The sequence below is a fragment of the Dromaius novaehollandiae genome, chromosome 1, assembly GCF_036370855.1.
Source record: "Dromaius novaehollandiae isolate bDroNov1 chromosome 1, bDroNov1.hap1, whole genome shotgun sequence".
Lineage (NCBI taxonomy): Eukaryota > Metazoa > Chordata > Aves > Casuariiformes > Dromaiidae > Dromaius > Dromaius novaehollandiae.
The window spans coordinates 61,431,968-61,453,043 of record NC_088098.1 but is presented as its reverse complement, the minus strand read 5'-3'; the positions used below and the strand labels follow the sequence as shown (position 1 = coordinate 61,453,043).

General features: G+C 40.6%; 1 protein-coding gene across 1 annotated transcript in view; it reads left to right on the top strand.

The window, feature by feature from the left end:
- CHRM2 (cholinergic receptor muscarinic 2) overlaps nt 1–13,619 on the top strand; it is a 102,507-nt gene extending 88,888 nt beyond the window's left edge. The window contains exon 2 of the mRNA XM_026119715.2: nt 6,085–13,619. Within this exon, the coding sequence (XP_025975500.1) occupies nt 6,123–7,523 (1,401 nt within the window). The 5' untranslated portion in view covers nt 6,085–6,122 and the 3' untranslated portion in view covers nt 7,524–13,619. The remainder of the gene's footprint in view (nt 1–6,084) is intronic.
- The last annotated feature ends 7,457 nt before the right edge of the window (nt 13,620–21,076 follow it).

The following is a 21,076-nucleotide window of genomic DNA, read 5'->3' as shown; positions in this document are numbered from 1 at the left end:
CTGAGGTGTGCAGAGCCACACATAGTATTCATAGGGAGTGATGTGGATCATTTTATCCAGCTCCCTGTAATCATATGGCAACCACACTGTACCTGTGTACTCCAGGATGGTTCCACCAGAGCACAGAGAAAAGCCTTACCATATCTCATCCATGGGAGTTGGCTATTTGCTCACTATTCTGGGATGAAGGGTTCTTTATCTACAGTCCTAGTAGGAACAAGGAGACATGTGAGGGAAGATATCTCCTTTTTACCAGGAGGTAAAAATCCCTTTCTGTGGATCTAGACAGATAAAATCACGCATATTAAGTATATTTTTCAGATTCACACAATGCAATAACAAGCAGAATTTAACTTGGAATGATGTCAGCTGCCTAAAGGCAGAATGCAAATACTTTCCTGATTACACAGATCCTGAAAAACACTAGCAGCAAAGACATACCTGCAGCCAAACTACACTTACAGAAAGATAGTAGAATAAGTGCCCTATTACCAGTGGGTGACTCTCAGCATAACAATAGTAATAATAATAACAACAACAGCACCAACGTAGTAGAAATACATAATTATTTAGACCTTTGAGGAACAACAGCTTCCTTTTGGTTGTCTTCTGAAACTAGAGGGACTATATTTTTTACTATACTGCCTATACTTTCCCTTGTGCAGTTTTGAATGCAAACCAGTTGGGCTCAAGGCACTATATTAATCAGCTGTAGACTATTAGAACAGCAGTGAGCAAGATGTAATTAAGTGCTGAACAAATCCTCAGGCCCTAACAATAGCACTGAGGCAGTAATGTTGGTGCCAGCACTCCCACCTACTCATGTACAGTTCCCTGCTGCTTTTGGGGGAGTATTTTTATTTTTGCTTTATTTCAGTTGTTGTCAGTGGCATGGTGTTAGTTTACTTTGGTTAATGCTCTGGGACACTGATTGTTTCAAGATATGTGCAGAAATTGTTTATTTTGCACTTAAGTACTCTTCATGAGGAGATGGGGAAAAGTAGGTCCAGACAGGCCCCTAGAAATATCTTTTTTGTAGGACATGTATTGATTGGGAGAAACAAAAGTGCATGGAAATAAGAAGGTTGGACCAGACAGAGGCAGTTAGACTTTGCAGACATGTCTCTACTTTCAGATGGATTGCAAAAGGTAACCCATGCAGGGAAGAATTTAATCTTCTGATATTTGGGAATATTTTGAAATATATTTTTTATGAAAAGCCCAGAAAAGATCTGTCATCTCTTTTAAAGTCTGTGACAAATTCTGATAAATGTGCCTAGTATATTTGTCATGGTCTTAGGGTTTTGTTTCTCTCTCTCTCTTTTTTTTTTTTTTTTTTTTTACTCTGTGGCTGTAAATGGTGCCAAGAATGAATTTAGAATCCAAACCAGTGCAGTTCAGCAGCAAAATGAGTTTGGGAAAAATTCAGAAACCTATTCTTGCTGCCAGCAAAAATCAAATCCATTTTACATAGTTCTGGATTGGAGAGGAACTGGATCAAAGAGGAAGAGGAGAAGCCAGAAAAATGTATTTTACTTTTGTTTGAGAGTTGCATGCTGAAAAGCACTGAAAGTAACAATTCAGATAGGTTCCTGGGTAATCCCATCTAAATCACACATATAACTTTCAGGAATAGATTGTTTGCTTCCTCTTTCATCTCTTGGCCTTTATATGGTTTCATAGGATTCAAAGAAGCTGTTAAATTCTTACCTTATTTAACTCGGTAATATACACAATACGAAAGAAAGATTTGTCTAATAAACTTTGACAGGCATGACGTATCAGCCAATTTTTCCAATATACGCAGAATTTCCATAGTCAGTTTTGTGGCAGATGTTGGAGATATGTTCTAAATGAAGAATTGCAATGAGCGCTACAAGATTCATCTGTGTCAAAGGCATGGGATACTCTCAGGGCTGGTGAAAAGCACAGTCAGTAGGATGTAATTCAGAAGTGTGGTGTATTTAAGGGTAACAATCCTAAGGGTGACATCCAATCCTTGTCCCTTCTCCTTACCCTTGCGTTCTTGCATGCCTTTTCAGGGCCTACAAAAGAATAGGATGAATGTCCTGAACAGCATCATTTTGCCCTGCAGTGCCCATATACAGTAAAACAGCAGTTTGCAGGGAAAAAAACCACTCAGCAGACCTCAGCTGCACTGTTCCTAGTGACTGCTAGGGAGAGAAATGAAGGAAAGAGTGGCAGACACATTTCTTTTCCAAGACCTGTGGCTCTGGCATGCCCTGGGAAGCTTTACGGCAGCCTGTGCCAGGCTGGACTGCACTGGGAGGTGCCAGGGGTCCAGGTTCAGCAACCCATACCAGTGCCCCTCTTCTGCCTGTCATGGCTCTGCTCGCTGCAAAAAGACCTGGGGTCATGCCACGCCAAGGGTGCACATACGGTATGGGCCACTAAATCTTCCGGTTCTACCCAAAACCTTTTGTCAGTCAAAAGAGGAGATGGGAATGGTTTTCCCCACTATGAAGTAATTCTTTAGAGAGGAGAAACTACTGCCCTGGAAATGTTTCCCATGTACTTATCAAACAATGAATTATTTTAAATGTGAATTTCATGTCCTTGGACATTTTCCATGTAGTAATTATGGCATTTGCATAGCACACGGTCATACGTATTTTAAAATATATTTTGAAAAATAGTTGCTTTTCAGCTCACAAGAGAGATTTCATGCCTTTTCTGGATATTCTCTGTTTAGCAAGAATGCACTTTGTATACAAGGATAAATTATGGTAGACCACAGGAGTCGGTGCCATATTGTGCAACTCGCACAAATACCCATGGGTTTGCAGAGGAGCGCTCTGTTTGTTCAAGAATAAGATCTGGTACTTCTCATAACGGAAGGTCGTATTACCTTAAAATGCCTCTGCCCCTTAGGTCTGCCTGATGAACAACATCTCTCTCCGTAACAACTGCCTCTCCAGCAGGAGAGATGGGCTAGTGGCATGAAAAAAACAAAAGCAGTCCACAGGCAGTCTTGTACCAAGGGAGCAACTGGCCACGATGAGAAACAGAAACCTCAACATGGGGCTGATTCAAACCCTACTGAAGCGAGCAGAAAACAGTCCAGCAGCTTTCAGAGACTCTTGGATTAGGAAGCACATATACCCTGCTGCTAATGTGTGCAAAACAGTGTGTCAACACTGATGAAATGTTACTTGAAATCAAGACCTTTCTTCAGTCCTGTACCTTCTCATCAACACACACACATACAATGTGTTTCATTTCACAGTCATACTGATGCAAGCAAGGGAAGAGTGTATCAGAGTAACTGATGGAAGAATTTGTCCCCATGTCTTTCTGTACCTAAGAAAGCAATAGCAGCCAAGGTGATTTACAGGGCAGAACTACCAACTTGGTCATGGCAGGGAAGTTTAGTGCAAAGAGAGATCACTGGGAAAAGGGTTCCTTTGCACTTTTTCTGTTCAAAAGAACACACCAAAATCCTATTCCTATCAAGTAAAATTAGCCTTTAGGTCTCACCCAGCTCCTTGCACCCCCGATAATTATCTCCAGTGAATTTATTCCTGAATTACCAATATATCCATACTGGAAGTAGGTAAAAATACCTGCTGAAAAGGGTTAGGAATAAAGCTAGCTAGAAGATGGTAATTCCATTCATGTCAGTTTTCAAGGTTTCAAAATTAATTTTAGATCTTCAGTGGAATGAAAACAAAACCTCTGAACATTTTGCAAAATGAAAGTGTACAAAAACACCTGTTTGCTGATCAAAAGGCATGAATTTTTCAGCTCACATCCTCTCTCTCACCCTCTTCCCTGCCTTCCCCAGCATGCCTTGCTCCGTCTCTCACTCTCTGTTACCAAAGGTAGCTGGAGAGCCCTGGATCACAAACTCTTTTCAGCTGAAATCTTTTCTGAAATCAATACAACTCTGTGAGTTATTTCATCTTTTCATCAAAAATGCATTCTGTCAAAAATGCTCATAAACAACTCTGCTTGGGAGAAGTTCTTAGCTTGTCCCAAAAAAATATCTTACACATCTAACTGGATAGCCAGCTGCCCAGCTGTAAGGTGAAAAAGCACATACTGAATTGCTGAAATGACAGTCCTTATAGATTGAAGATGTCTAGGCTATTCTCCTGTCTATTTTTTGTACAGAGTAAATATTCTGTTATATTCTCATCGACCTATTCATACTGTACAAAGCACATATTTAATTAAAGCATTTCTCCCTCATCAGACTCCTCCTCCTCACAGTTTTGTTCTCTTGAATCTCATGCCAACGCTTCTGGGGATGTACCTGTGAACAGATAGTAAGAAAAAATGTCTGTCCAGCCTTATGCTCGTCTGTTTATTCAAGTGTTCACTTCTCCACAGAATTGTCAAACAAATCTCATCTGTTTTTAAAAGCAAAGACAAGTGCATGAGCCCCATCTTCAGCCAGTTGTATTTCTTTGGGTATAAATTGCAAGATCACAAAGTTACCTCACATAGAGAGCCTGTACCTTGTTGTAGCATTTTGACTTTTCCACAGACACAGACTTGCTTATTTTTCTCAGAGGTCACAAGGGTTTTTTGTTGTTGTGCTCACATTTGGCATTATCATCCTCCTTTTGCATCTGAAAAAAAATATGCAGTGATGAAATGACAATGAAAATGCATCACACTGTTGAAGTGACATGGACTGTATGTGTCTAAGCATCAACAGACTTGTGACAGGGGCCAGAGATGGATTTCTTTATCCCTGAAGTATAGAGGAGCCAAACATAAGCCAACTGAATTTTTGTCTTCCTTCAGTTATACCTGTACCTCTAGAATATCTATCCTAAAGAAGTGGTGCTTTGTGGGGTGAAAAAAAGGAAAATATTCCAATTAGAAATGATCTAACTTCTCCGTCACATCTGGCCTTCATGCCTCAGTAATCCCTGGAGCATAGCTCATAAAAAATGAGCGCTCAGAGACCAGCTATACAATTCCAGTGCATTCTGCTGATTTCCAGGGGATGCACAAAAGGATAGCACATATCCCGAAGGCAAAAGCATGTGCTGTTTTCTTGGTCTTCTATCACACATATATTGCTAGTATTTTAATTATTGTTTATTGAGTCCTGTCAATAGATTATATGGGGCAGAAAAGGGATGGCTGTGTATGAACAGAATTGGTTTTTATTTGTTTCTTTCTTTTCATTTGCCTGCTGTTTCATGCCTTATGTCACTTTTTTATGTGATATAGATTAAAATGTATCATTATTTGAAAATTATGAGGAAGGTATAAGCAAACGAGCATCAAGAGATGACCTTTTCATGTTAAAAAAATCCCTTTTTCCAAGCACAAATAGCCAAGAGGACATACAAAAATGCTTTAAATAATCTCACTTAACTCAGAAATGAGAACAACAAAAAAGATGTTGTATACATCTAACTAGATAGCCAGATGCTTAGCTGAGTCTTATATTTCTTTTGACTTCAACAGACCTATGCTTTTTTTTTATCAGCAGACTAATAATTTCAGTTTGATGCAGTGCCAGCATCTTTGCAAACGCTGACAAAAAAGCAACTGTGATGTAAGAAAATGAGAGGGTGAGAGGACACAAACTTGTTCCATGAATGTCACAGAAGTATACCAGTTGTAACATGAAGGAAAGATAGATCATCTTCTGTGATCCAGTTCCTTGTAAATCACATCTTCACATCAGGTTGCAATAACGATGTATTGTCAGGGCTGGATGTTTTATTTGGACGTGGACTTGAAATGAACAAACTGAACTTGTACATTCATGGGATGGGAATCAATATCCAGTTCCAAAATTTTCAAGTCATTCTAAATTTTATAATAGCACAAAGAGAAAAATACATGTTAAGATTTAAATATCTAGGTCTGGATTCAAACAATGTGTGTCTGTCACATATTTAGTCAAATCCTATTGGTATGTTATTCCTAATGGAATATTATATGTTGCAAGGTGTTTTAATTAGCCAGAGCTGAATGGTCCTTCTGCACACAGTCTGCTACTTTTAAATTCTTTCCATATATTTTTTCTGGGATCCATTGTCAAATGTAAAGGGAATAATTTCATAATAGTATTATTTTGTTTTCTTTCTTCTGCAGGCTTAAGTGATAATTGGGTATCTTGTTAGCAGCACAGAATGAATAACTCAACGTACATAAACTCTTCCACTGAAAATGTGATGGCTCTGGAGAGTCCCTATAAAACTGTTGAGGTGGTCTTCATCGTTCTGGTAGCAGGGTCTCTCAGTCTAGTCACCATAATTGGGAACATCCTGGTCATGGTGTCAATCAAAGTCAACAGGCACCTGCAGACTGTCAACAACTATTTTCTGTTCAGCTTGGCATGCGCTGACTTGATCATCGGCGTCTTCTCCATGAACCTATATACCCTTTACACTGTGATAGGCTACTGGCCATTAGGGCCTGTGGTGTGTGACCTCTGGCTGGCTCTTGACTATGTGGTCAGCAATGCCTCCGTAATGAACCTTCTCATTATCAGCTTTGACAGATATTTCTGTGTCACCAAGCCTCTGACATACCCTGTAAAGAGGACCACTAAGATGGCAGGCATGATGATCGCAGCTGCTTGGGTGCTCTCCTTCATCCTGTGGGCCCCTGCAATTCTCTTCTGGCAGTTCATTGTGGGGGGAAGGACCGTCCCAGATGGGGATTGCTACATCCAGTTTTTTTCCAATGCTGCAGTCACTTTTGGCACTGCCATTGCAGCCTTCTATTTGCCTGTTATCATCATGACTGTCCTTTACTGGCAAATCTCTCGAGCCAGCAAGAGTCGGATAAAAAAAGGGAAAAAGGAAGCTGTCCAAAACCAGGATCCAGTTTCCCCCAGCCTTGTTCAAGGTAAAATAGTGAAACCAAACAATAACAACATCTCAACCAGTGGGGATGGGTTGGAGCACAGCAAAATCCAGAATGGAAAAACCACTGGAGAGACTGTGACGGAGAACTGTGTTCAAGGGGAGGAGAAGGAGAGCTCCAACGACTCCACCTCTGTCAGTGTTGTCGCCTCCAACACGAAAGAGGATGAAGCTGTCAAAGAGGCCAACCAGGTTTCTGCCTCCCAGGACCATCTCAAAGTGGAGAACTCCAAGCTGACGTGCATCAGGATAGTCACCAAGTCACAAAAGGGTGACTGCTGTGCATCCACCAACACAACCGTGGAGATTGTAGGCACCAACGGGGAGGAGAAGCAAAACAGTGTAGCCCGGAAGATTGTCAAGATGACAAAGCAGCCAGCCAAAAAGAAACTGCCTCCTTCTAGAGAAAAAAAAGTGACAAGGACTATTTTGGCCATTCTCCTGGCCTTCATCATCACCTGGACCCCATACAATGTGATGGTGCTCATCAACAGCTTCTGCACATCCTGCATCCCCGGTACCGTATGGACTATAGGTTACTGGCTCTGTTATATCAACAGTACCATCAACCCTGCTTGTTATGCTCTCTGCAATGCTACTTTCAAGAAGACCTTTAAGCACCTTCTTATGTGTCATTACAAGAATATAGGAGCTACAAGGTAAAAATAATAATAATAATAAAAATTAATAACAGAAAGGGTGAAGAAGTTCCAAGCTGAATAAAAAAACAATGCCACAGCACTTTATGCTCCACTGTGGAATGTGCAATCCAGGATGTTAGTGGAAATACTGACATGGGGCATCAGCTCCATCCCTGAGAACTACACTAAAAACCATTTTTTAATTATTGTCAATAAATCTTGAGGACATGGGGATGATATGAGGAGTTATTCAAGTATGTGGACTGGAGGCACAGTTCCTTGCTTTCTGAGAGTATTCTGCAGAAGGGCTTTAGAGTCTATAACTATTTTTTTCCTACATCTATTTAATATGTCTTCATCTGGGGGGGTGGGGAGGGAAGTGTAAGGGAATTTTAACAATAACAGTGTGGAAGAGTCATCAGGGTTTAGAAGGACTTTGGACCGTTCAAATGAATTATAGTAGAAGGTTTCCAAAGCTTAAAGCTGACTAAATTAATTTGTCACTCTCGTGTAAGAACCTTAATGTTAGGCAAATCATGGTGATGGTTGTTTTATGATGTTTATGATACTCCCATTTCCAAAACTGCATTGGTTCTGAAAGTGTATTTCCACCCAAAATGTAACCATTGCCAATCTGTTTATTATTCAAAAATCTGACAGTTCTCCATTTCTAAGGAGCTCTGTCTCATGATCTCTTCACCAAGTCAGGATAAAAGTGAAAAACGCAGTTGTTCCCAGATTGCTACACCCTAAGACTGTTTCAGCATCCATGTAGGCCCAAGCCTTAGGGACAATTTTGTTTATTTTGTCTTTTATGTAACACCCCCCTATGGATTTGTCTTTTTCCTCCATCAGCCTTTTCTTCCTTTCTATACCTTACTTGTCCAGGGCACAAGAGCTGAATATCAAAAGACAACGTAAATTCGAAGGTCTCATCAAATCAGCCACCACGATGGCCAGATTAAGGGCCTCAGCTGAGGACTAGAAACCAAAGGTTATTACTAGGAAAATGGAGGTTACATCCTTCTAACGCTGGATATGCAGGTGAAGAGATATGCTGAGGCACCACAGAGTGAAGAGTTAATACCACATGACTATGCTTTTGGCCAGCCAACAGAGGATCCATACTGATTTATTGAGGCAGAGGAAGAGAATAACAGGGACTGGTGTGTTCACATGAGACTAGCTCTGCCTAAGCCCCTACCACAAAACCGGTGTCCTTCCTAGGTATATTCCGGACAAGAGGTTTGCTCTGTGGAAAAGATATTGGCTAGGTTACCTTGTGCCAGCTGGCAGCAATATTTTCACTGTATGCCAAAGGATAATAGTAATAAAAGGGGAGGGGGGAAAACAGTGGTTATACAAAACCAGATTCGGAAATAGCCTGGATGGGGGCCGGTGGGGGTTAAGTTCCAGATATTATCTGCTACTCTGCACCAGCTCAAATTCAGATTCTTTCTGCCTGGTGAAGAATTTACTATCTCAGTATTTGATATTTACTGTAGCACAACTAAGCACTGTGTGGATTGGATAAAGTGTATCAAATTACTGAAAATAGCTATCCTCTGTGAGTTTTGCATATTCCAGTTACCGCCTACTTCATAACTCTAACTTCCAGATGATAATGAAGGTACACCCATGGATTTTGTTTTCCAAAAAGTAGCTTGCTGCATCGACAGTCTCCTGAGGGATTGTCTTCTGGAGTGAAAGCCACCTACCAAATGGAACACCAAATCATCCTATTGTTTCATACCACCATATTAGAGTCTTCCAAAATGCACTTCAAAATAGCAGCTTTTTGGATTATGAGGAAATTAATCTTTCATATGCAAGTTTTACCTTTTTAGAAGCTTATTGGAACTGAGTGTCAAAGCATTTTGGCAATATGACAATTTTCATGTTTCAAGGTACAAGTTCCTGGCAGAAAGGGAAAATGAGGAGGATTAAACTGCAGTAAATTAAGGCCATATTAAACCTGGCATTAATATGTCTTAATATGCATTCATTAACACCCCTAGTGATTTCATCCTAATATATCTAAGTGTCCCCCATGCAGCCAAGGATCTAATTTTGCAATCCTCACTCACCTTGAAGCATATTTACTATCACAAGTTTCATCTTCCCGCTTGTAAGGAAGAACTACTCAATGATAAGGCTTGCAAAACTAAGCGCTGTGTGTCTTTCAAAACTACATTCCCTAGGCTTATCTTGGCAGCTCAAAGGAAAGACTTATATGATCATTTCTATATCATTTATTCTCTTAAAGTGCTGAAAATCCAGATAAAAGTCAAAGATAAAATGAAATCTGTTCATTTTCTAAATCTTATTTATTTAGAAAAGTTTTCTGAAAGAAACCCAGCTGCTCTTTCTTTCAGCAGTAGTACAGATTCCCAAAGTGGGGAAGATTAATTTGTATATTCTTATAAACCACCTTTTAACTTCAGTTTTCCAGCAGGTGTACAAATGCTTTATTCTGACCTTTGAAGCTAGCACTTGTTCATGAATTGCGAATTCCCCTAACAGCTAAGGGCACATACACAGGTTAAGTGCAAGCTACAGGCTGCAATTACGCCTGCTCTCCGCTGTGCTCCCGGCAGCCCCCTGTCGCCCCCTTGCCCCTCAAAGCCTCCAGTCAGCTGTTTCATACCACGGATGGCAAAAGGATCCCAGCTGCACTTCCACCTTGTATACCAGGCTGGCAGTTGTCATTTCCCACACAAATTGAGCAAACTGTGCAGGTAATTCATGGATTGAAAAAACAAACAACCAAAACCTGCAGTGAGCACATCTTGCCTTCCCCTTTTCTTCTTCTTTATTAATCATTTCCAGAAAGGGGCTAGAACTGAAGAGGTCTTACCCTTTACAGTAGCCCAGCTACAGCAGGATCTGTCATGCTGACAGCCCTGTGGGGGATGACTTGTACTGTCACAGGCCATCCCTACCTTTATTCTCTAAAGAGAAGGCAACAGCCTGCAGATGTGTCAATCTGAATGGCATCTTCTGTGAGTACTGAAGTCATCTGTGGTTAAAAAAAGGGGGGAAAAAAAGAGATATAACAATTGTCAGCTGAAGTAATATTGAGAAATCTATTCTCCAGTGAGTACAAAACCTATGGAAAATATCTGCTAGCTTTCTGTCTGGGATTTTCTCTTGATTTTTAGGAATCATGAGGGTCCATTTGGAGATATCACAGAGTTCAAACATTGCTTGATGAAAAATAGTCCAAAGCCAAAAAAAAATCAGTAAAGTCCAGATTTCTTTTTTTCTTTTTTTCTTTTTTTTTGCCTCACAAGTGCTCATGGGAACTGGAATGTTCAAACTGACCCCCAGGAGCAGTTGTTTGGTATCCACAGAGCCTGACGGGGTCAAAAGCAACTGCTAAGTCTATCAGCTGGCTGTTTTATGTTTTGCTCATGGAGGAAAATGTATTGACAGAGGAGGCGTCTTTAGCCAGGGTGGCTGGAGCATGAGCAGCCTGCATAACCCCACGGGGCAGCAAGGAAATGCTGCTGCTTCCCAGGCATCCCAGCCAGGACAGGGGTAAATAGTCAGCTGGGTGTGGAGGGGAAGGACCTTTCCTGCTGTTTCTTCTGCTCGGTCTGAACATGCCCCCATGTCTCCTCTGCCACTGGGCATGCTGGCAGGTAGTGAGTCTGGAGTCTAACAGCCTTCGATATTTTTAAAGATCTCCTCTTAGATGGCTCTGTACTCACAGCCTGCTGTAGTGCAAATGGTAGAAAACAAGAAGCTATAAAGAGGCAATCTTCTCTTTCCTCCCTTGGGTCTACAGATGTTTTATGCCACATGTCTAGAGACACTTGCTGTGGACATGATTTCTATATAATATCCCATTTATTGTTCCTGTAGATCACGAAAAGCTCTATACTTCTAAGAATCCTTTCTTTTTTAAATTATAGAAAATCTTTCCCTGGAGGAAGTTGATAGATGGTCCTTAATTTGTCTTGGCTTCCTTTCTTGTTTCTCTGCCTGCCTTCCCTCTTTTGTCAGTGTCTTTGACAAAAAGCTTTCTTTTTCCCTCACTTTAACAAGTATCTGTTGCCCGTGTTTTAGTGACAGGTGTGCAGTTTCTCTTGCCTTTCAGGCATTGTGAGAGCTGGCATTCGAACACTTTAACCCCAGCAAAAGTATTGCCTTCTCTAACATGCAAATCACCTCCACTGAAGTCAAAACTTTTCTGTGAAGTGAGAAGACTCATAAATCCTTTCTGCATGGGTTGTAAGGAAAAAAAACGTACATGAAACAAAGCCAAAGCAATTCACTTCCCTTCCCAATTGTAAATAAGCCATCTACAAATAAGAAACAAGAGTAGATAATGGTAAAGAGTGAATATTCTTGTGGTGGAGTATCACGCAGCAAAATGCACAGATTTATTTTATACCTCATGCAGTCAGTCAGGCAGTCCTTCATTCCCTTGAACTCCCTCTTATTCCAAAGGGTACTAGCAGAGCATTCACCAAGAAACCAAGCCTAAGTTTGTAATTATAGCAAGGCTGAGCTGGACATGAATCATTTACCACAACAAATGCAATTATTTCTCCTCTATTTTTATTTCCCTTCTTTTGCTACAACCTCCTTTTCTGCATTATAGAACTAGTGTGTTACACCCGTGTGCTGGTCCTCCCAGGTCTCATATTTCAGGATAGCTGACAGGTTTGTTATTCACGTTTTATTACAGCATTAACTGAATAACGGGAAACAAATTCTGGCATGTTTTCCCCCTCCAAGACTGTGGATAACCTGAAAAGTGACATTGGGTTACTTTTCCTTTTTCAGACAACACTTGCAAAGAAGCACATAGAAACTCTGTTCCTTTAGATGCCCCAAGGTGCTCTGACTCTCTGGGAGAACTGGGTATCGGTGGTATTTGATGCTGGATTAATGCAGTGTACATTCAAGAGGCCTTCAGAAGGAAGGCATTTCTCTGAGTGTTTCCATGCTCGCTCAGACTGTTTCACTGCCAGCACTGAAGAAAGCACAGGGGGATGAGCCCGGCGTGCCCCAGCCCCCTAAAGGGACAGACAGGTCATGGCTGGGTTTCTTTTCCGCTTCCCCTAGCTCATCCAGGCAGCAGAGGGGGAAGACCTCTGCTGGTGGCTCTGTCCCTGCACCCAAAGACAGCCCTTCTCCAAAGCACATCGCCGTCGTACTGGTGATAGTAATAACAATAATAATGCTGAGAGAAGGCCATGGCTGCCAAAAACAGACCTTCTTATACCTTATCCCTTAATTCTGGTGCCACTTTGAGGAGGTGGTTGGTAAGTTAGAGACTAGTAGTCTGTAAATACCTTTAGACAGTGTGTTTTAACATGACCAACAGCATATCCTGACTATGTACAGAAATAATACATTATGTGTAATACTATCGAGATACGATTATAATGTAAATATATCTACAATGAATGTCCAACTACTCTTCAAGCTGTATCTACGAGGAAGGACCTCATCTCTTCTTGAGACTTTTTTTAACTTAAAGGTATGTAAAACCTGTTATTTATTTATATGAAAACAACTGCATTCTTTTCTTCAAAAGAAAATGCTACCGCAAGGAAAAAGGGAATGCAATTACATGTACGTGATATCCAAAATCATATTACAATGCGACCAGACTGGAAACCAAGGATGTCACAAATTGGGGACTGATCAAATTCTTGATGCAGTACATTTGATCTCATATAAATAAGATAAGCACAAGTTTATGGTTGGCTGTGTAAAGCTGACTCACTAGATTATATATACATTATAGATATATATTTATATATACTGTATAGATATATACATATTATACACAGCATTCATACAGTGAAAGCAAAGTTTGATAAAGTCATATTAACTGGGAATCTGGATGTAATGTTGTGCTCCATTTGGAGGAAAAATGTCTGTGTTATTCAGCAACTTTTGAACGTGTTATGAAGGATGAAAAAGAAAGGTGTGTCACCAAAACAATTCATGAAGGACTAAGATAATGAGGGTTTGAAACATCTTCAAGACACAACTAAAATTACATGCAATATATGTGTATGTACTTCCGCTGAGTTGTATTCCTAGTTAAAGCATTGCATTAAGCCGCAAATTATAACAATAATAAAAATGTTTTTGTATGTGGTATCTCTGTTAATTTTTTTCCTTTTACTGAGTGAACTATCCTGCAAAATGTGAAACTGGCATAATAAGTGGACAAAAATAGCTACCCCACAGTAGCTACAGGACTGTGAGACTGTTGTTAAGAGAAAAAAATCAAACTTTCTTTTCTCCAAACTTCTTGGTCAGCATGAAGTTCAAGAGAGGTCTAAAATGCTATACTACTTGTCCTCATCTTGTCCACTTCCCTTTTCTCCCTTCAATTCACCTCTCTGGTGACTCCGCTTCCCTCAGATAATTTTCACCTTTAACTGCAAGGTCCCTTCATTATTGCAACACAGGTCTTCAATAAAGACATCCCTCCATATAGTTCTGTCATCTAACAGTGTTAGAAGGGAGTAGGTAAGATGCTTTTGTAGCCATCTGTTACATCAAAGCAAAGGAGATTTTTGGTTAATTGTGGAGGTAAGATTTCACCACCAGCAATCAAATATATTTTATGAGTTCCCTTTGCTTTCTAAATCTAAACCTAGCTACACAGTAGATATAGAAAGCATGTGGGAGGAAAGAGAAAATATATAAGTTGCATATCTTCAGCTTCTCAGGATCATAGGATACTGTGTCACTCCCACCTTAGGACTAGACAGGGTTTAGATGCCGTATGGGACACCAGTGGTAGTGGCTGGGGACCATCTCTGCCCACATAAACCTGGTTTTGGTGCACAAAGTCAGTCTGTCACTTTGATGAGTGATTTTAGTGTCATAAATATTGTCTATGTTGGGTATAGTGGATACACCAATTCTGTGAGGATCCTTCAGAGGAATAACAACTTCACTACAGATAAGGATATCAGCCCAGTTGCTCCAGGAAGGAAAGTAGTTTTAATAAAATGGTCTGTGATTGACTTCCTCTTTTCAAATCTTTTCCTTTGTCACTGTTTGATGATTTTTATTGCTTCCACCTTTCTAGGATTTTACATCCATCTTTGCCATCTCTATGCAAGATTGCCCACCATTGCCATTCATTCTGCAGTTTCTTCAGTCCAGCCTTACCTCCTTACCTTCCGCCATTTCCCCATCTTTCAGTTCCCGAGCTTTGCACAATGAAAGCCTGAAAAGTCTCTTTGCAATCTACCTTTTCCCCAAAACAATCATATAAATTTATCTGTGTGAATATAATCCTTTGTTTGCCCTGTATTTAAGTCCCTTGCACTCTGCAAGACATATACTCTACTGACAGCACTGCGAGATGAGAAAATACTATTACGTCTCTTTTACAGTTGGATTCTGAAGGTCCAAAGGGTGTTGTCAAGGTCACAATAGAGAGAAAAACTGGTCCTTCAACAAGCCACAATCTATCATTTTCTGAACCATCTCTTCTCTGCAAAGCATAGATTATTGGTTTCAGACTCCAGTAAGAAAACCATCCTGTCACAGAACCATATGCATAACTCTAATTGCCGGTACACTACTATGGTCCAAATAATTCCCACATACACACTGTAACATCTTAGAATTGCCAAGATGTGGCTTCAGAAAGGTCTCAGGATGCGAAAGGTGAGTGTTTTGACAGATGGCAGAGGTTTCAGCAAATATGAGGGTTAACTTCCAAATGGATGAGGTTGTCAATCCTATTTGAAACACAGCATGGCATGCCAAGATTTAACTAGCCTCTGCTTTGTATGCTTTGGGAAGCAGGGTCCAAAAAACCCTTTTTCAAGTATGCAGTGCTTTTTATCTGTATGCAGGCTTTAAATTCACTTAAAATTACAGAAAAGTTCCAACTAAGGGTACCTGGAAATTCAGGGCACTATAGTTAAGCTTTTTTGGTGCAGAGTGTACATACATTGCTTTGAGACAAAGACAAATTCTCTTTTCCTTTGTCCTTCCAGAAGAGATGCAGGAGGATTTCACTGACCACACAGATTTTAATAACTGTGGCCTGAGCTGGTCACACACAGGGAAGAAAGGATGTGGCTGGTGCCAAACTACCTATCTTCCTGCCTCCATCACTCACTCCTTCGTCGTTTCACCACGGGGATGTGAATGAGGTTACCTTTTCTTTGAGGGTGTAGAATCACACTTAAACACAATGAATATTGCCACCTGAACCTCCATATATAGCCAGTAATATTTAAACTCAGTGTAATATCTAGATGCTTCATCCTGCCCCCCTCTTGAGAGAGGAGAACTTTAGGTAATGTCACCCACACCAGAAGTATCTTTATTAAGTGTTTACCTCCGAGGCCTTTTATTAGCAAAAAAGGTTGTGCAGTATAACTACCTACTGTTCACTGTGTTCTGGAAACACCCTGAGAAAATCAATGCAGAGAAATGCTGCTATTTTGTAAATCCATTAACTCTGTTTCTGGCACTCTGCCAACCATTGTACGCACTGTCTAGACATGGGAACCTACTTGGCTGTGCCAGGAAATGGACTTTGCCGCCTTCTCCTCAACGGAGCTTGCCAGCTTTCATTTCCACCAACTCAGAGAACCAGGGGGAATAATAAAACCAGCAAGAATGATCTCAGAGAAATAGAAAAAATACCCCTCTCTTTCTGCCCGCAATCATTTCTTCTCTTTCCCTCCCTCCTTCCTTCCTTTCCTCTCTCCTTGCTTTCCTCTCTCCCTTCTTCTCTCCCTCTCTCCTTCCTTCTCTCCTTCCCTCTTGTCCTTCTCTCCTTCTCTCCTCCATTCCTTCTCCTCTTTCCTTCCTTCCCTTTCTTTCTCTTTTCCTTCCTTCTTTTCTTTCTTTCTTCCTTTCTCTCTCTCTTTCTCTTTCTTTCTTTCTTTCTTTATTTCCCCTGAAGCATTTCAGCTAACTCTCCAGGTTTCACACTCTCATTAACAGCTTGCTAAAGGTGATGAATAAATCACTATAAAAGCAAGGCCTTCAGCTTAAAAATGTGAAGCAACGTAAGAGGGAAGGAGGTAAGAAGGAATGCTCAAAAAGCTCCTGAGTTAATTCATTTAAGTTTAGAGACCAAAGGCTTTCCTTGACTCCCCCACTCTAACTACTACAATGATTTTGCGTGCAATTGAAAAATGCTCAGGAACAGGGCTGAGCAGGACTGATTGGACCCATATGGTGCAGCAGCAATATTCACAAATGGAAGTGTTATTGGTGGCAGCTGCACCAAATCATTTTCTAGGAGTATGGCCACAATGGATCTGTGGCCTCATAAAATTCTTTCAAACCCTGCTGAAACTCCAGCCTAAGGAAAAATAGGGAGCAAGGTCAAAGCAATTAAATCCGTCTGGCACAGAAGATACAGCTCAGCTCCCCTTATAGATGGGAAGACTGATCACTCTAGAGAAGTGCCAGCAGCCCAAAGGAGCAAGTGTTTCCCTCTGTAAAAGCTATGTTCTTTAATACAAATTGAGATACTCTTGGGTCATTTGGCCAGGCTGTCCTTTTCGGTAACACAAGCTAAGCAACAGTCAATAATAACATGTGTTATGACAAGAGGTTATACTTCAATTTTCCTGCCAGGAGGCAAGGGATAAGTCTGGGAGCACAATACACTGTATGCAGACTTATTTATTAAAATAATGCATGTTCTATAGAAGAAATAAATATGGCATTTCACATACAGACACCAAATCCCAGATTTTGTTATGCTGTCTTCTTACCACAGAGAAATATAAAGAAACCAAAGGTCTTGATTGGTGTATTTTCCATTACACCTACGGGAGAAAAAAAATCATGATTTTATATAAGGGGGTGGATCTCTTCTATTTGCTGGATTTCACATGCTGAGAGGACATGAGCTAAACAATTGCAAAATAATAGAGTTGGTTGGGAACTTCCCAGTGAAACTTTTCTCCAGTATAAAATGTTGATTTGTTAAATCTATTTTCTTTTTTGGTGGGAAAGAAACAATTTCAATAGATTGCCTGGTTTTGAAAAGTTTTAGGAAAAAATCAAAGTTGTCTTAAGAGACCCTTGGTTTAAATACCTTTCTTTTAGAAAGCTTAACTACAGAAAAAATCAATATAAAAATGAAATACTTTCATTAATTGATATATTGATTTATCCAGTCTGACTGGGGAGAGGGAAAGAGGGCATAAAACTCTTCTGAGGTTGACTATTCATCAAGATTTTGGCAGGAACAGGAAAAATTCTCTCTTATGCATCTCCCCATTACCTGTTTCACTTGTGCAATGGTCACCAGAGCACCTGGCATACACCAGTGCCTGTGCACAACTCTCCAGGTGGTGCTTAATAGTGAAACTACCTCTCAAGAGTGTGCTTACAAAAGCTCAGTCTCCAAATTGATCTACAGCCTGCTTTAACCATCTTTGTTTTACCACGTTACTAGTTCTTATGAGCAGGCATTTCCCATGGTCAAGCACAGCTTGGCTGACACCTCAGGCAGCAGGGAGGGCTCCATGCCAGAGCTGTGCCTGCCTGCACTGGGGTTGGTTCTGCTCAGACAACACCTGCAGAAATCATATTTAACTACACTATGAATAGATATTGGTGTCTTAGCCAGCCAAATGCTGCTTCTCAAACACCTCACTGCAAATTTGCACAGGCCAGGGACAGGTTGTATGGCTTTGCCACAGCCTTGAGAAGAGGACACCAAAGAAACACACCATCCAAAAGAAGCATCAGGAAATCTCCATAGCAATTCATTGGGAACAGAGGGCTACTCTGTCAGAGAGAAATAAGTGACAATATTTCACCCATCAGACCACTACAGATTGGCTTTCTCTTTGGTGAAGGAAGAGTAGAACTGGCAGGTTCTTGGGGAAAATGTACTGCCAGCAACAGAATGGGTTTGTTGTTCCCAGCTGAGCCTTGCACCTGCCCACATGCAGGAGGATGGACTATGCGACCTCCTGAGGCCCTTCCAGGCCTGTTTGCTGAAACTGTCAGGTCTAGTGTCTGTGATATTTGTCTAAGCCATGCAAGAGTTGTCAAAACTTGCCAAGAGCCCATTATGTGGCAAGAGGATGCAGCTTAAAAGTTTTGCTTGGGGTGTAATTTTTCACATGATCTTTGCTTTTTTGTTTTTTTCCACAGTGTACGCTTGTTTCATACTCCAGAGCAGACAAGCAGCACACTTGACACTAATGACACTAATACTTTGGACCCTGCACATAGGAGCTATTTATAAAAGGGAGAAATATATATTTTAAGACATAAATGTTCAAATATGTGTTAGTCCCTGGGCAGATGCAGTTCAGAGTGGAAAAGACTGAAAAGCAAAAGGCAATGCTGTTTGCAAGGAACTATGAGGCTACTGCAAGAAATGGAGGTGAGGTATGTCATGCATCAGTTGTCAAAAGTAGGGCATCCTCCTAGGGACAATGTGGAGACAAGATTTTCCCTAGTAATGGATCCTTTTTTTGCATGAGATGAAGACCTCTTTGGATACAGGTGTTTCTGTCTATACTGATAGAAGAGAGCTAGGGAAGAGAGCCCTGGGAAGGTCAGGGAAGTAGCTCACAATACCTCCTTTTAAACAGAGGCAGTTAAATGAGATTCATCCCAGCCCAGGTGTGCAGGGCCCCAGGGTTTCAGTCTTTGTTAGATTTTATAGATGCAGCTGAACAGTAATCATAGTAACTGAGATTATGTTGGAAAACAACTACTGCTTAAGGATTAATTAGTTATTTGTGCTCACAGTCAGAGATACAGTCTCAAATGTACTAATTCAGATATGGGTTGTGTAATGGTGGAGATAAAAGGTAGAGATGGGAGGAAAGGAGACAGATCCATCATGCAAAGTTGTGAGCTGGATGAAGGCAGAAAATAAAACAAATTCTTCCTTATGCCTTCCCTCAGCATCCAGGAGTATCTTTACTCTGCACCCCTCTGGGAGCATTTTTTGGTTCTTATAACAGCCACTGCTGATCCTGTGATGTCCAAATTCACACGTCCTTGAACACTGTAGAACAACCTTTGAGATACTTTTCTGAAGGGCATATGAAAGTGGTCTTCCTCCTCTGCTCTGAAGCTAGTGGTAGGGGCTGGAGTGGAGCTGCCCTCCTCACCCCATGCACCGCACTACACGTGGAGCAATTAAAGAAACGCTCAGATCCTGACACTCCTACTCGGGGTAAAGTGAGCTGGAAAAGGCAGGAGCAGCACTGCACTGCTAACACCATCTGACATCCCCATCACATTAGCTCCTCTCCATCACTGCATATTAGCGTGCATCTTACCTAACATGCTATGAAAGTCACTTTCCAATAACATTATCGCATATGAATACTAACCTGAAATGATATGGGCCTTACAAAGGAAATGGCAATCTGATTGTAAGGGGCTAGTGTGAAAAAACCCCAAAGGGCAAAGTAGTGACAGGCAGTGGTTTCAACACATTTTTTTTCCATTCCCATCCTTCCCTCCCTCTCTCCCCTACTTTGCATTTTGTGCAGAGGAGATTAAAAACAATATATTTGCAGGCAATTCCATACAAGCTGCTGCTCTTCCTGCTACACTGGACACTTCTGTTGTGGCTGTGATGGATAAGCAATGAATATACTGATAAAAAAGTCCAACCTGGCTTTTTCATTTGTCAGAAGAAGCACTGAGACTCTGGTTTGAGCAATTTCAGTTGCACAGGCTATCTCATGCTGTATTACCTTTGCCAAGTGTTCGAAGTCACCTCCTCTAAGGGGCTTATTTTCCATTAGTTATTGGCCTAATCATGAAACAGTAATTCCTCAGGGGCCTAGATAGCTCTGATTATCTTCTAATGAGATAAAGTACCTCTCGTCTCTAGGTCACTGCCTTGAAATCATCTCTAGCTCCTCAGTGGCTAAGAGTGATCACAATCTGTTGATGACAAAATATGTTACTGGTGGTGACTGCTGCTGTCCCAAAGCAAAGTGCTTAGGAGAAGACCTTGATGAAAATGTAGAATTTGGGTGGGGAGGACTACAGGTTTCATCTTTGTTTTCTGCTGTTTGTCACCAGGTCAGCAGATCACATGAAAAAAATTCATAACTAACCTTCAGTTCAGAGCAAATATGTGCTCAGTAACAATCTGTGAATACATATTACCCATTTCATTGTTAGGAAATAGTATTAAAGATAAAATGATTTCTTTTGCAATGTCATACCTATATCAGCAAAAGCCTCACAAAAAGCAATTCAAAACCAGAAATGAAAAATTCAGTAAAAGTTAAAATTTCTTTTAAAACACAATTCCATCATATATTCATTCCTTTTTGTATATATCTCACATAGATATTTTGTATATATTTCATGTATGGTGTTATGACAAATCAGTGAGAGTCATGCCCCATATAACATGCAATTTTCAAAACAGATTTTTTCCTTCAGGATTTGCCATTTCATAGGAAATTGTGGGAATATGTTTTTGCTCCAAGCTAAACAAAAAAATAATTTCTGAGTTTTATATGAATTGCAAATTCCAGATTTCAAGTATCAGTCTCTGCTATTTTCTTGTCTTCCTTGCATACATATACACAGAAATCTGTGTTAGAGATCTGTATT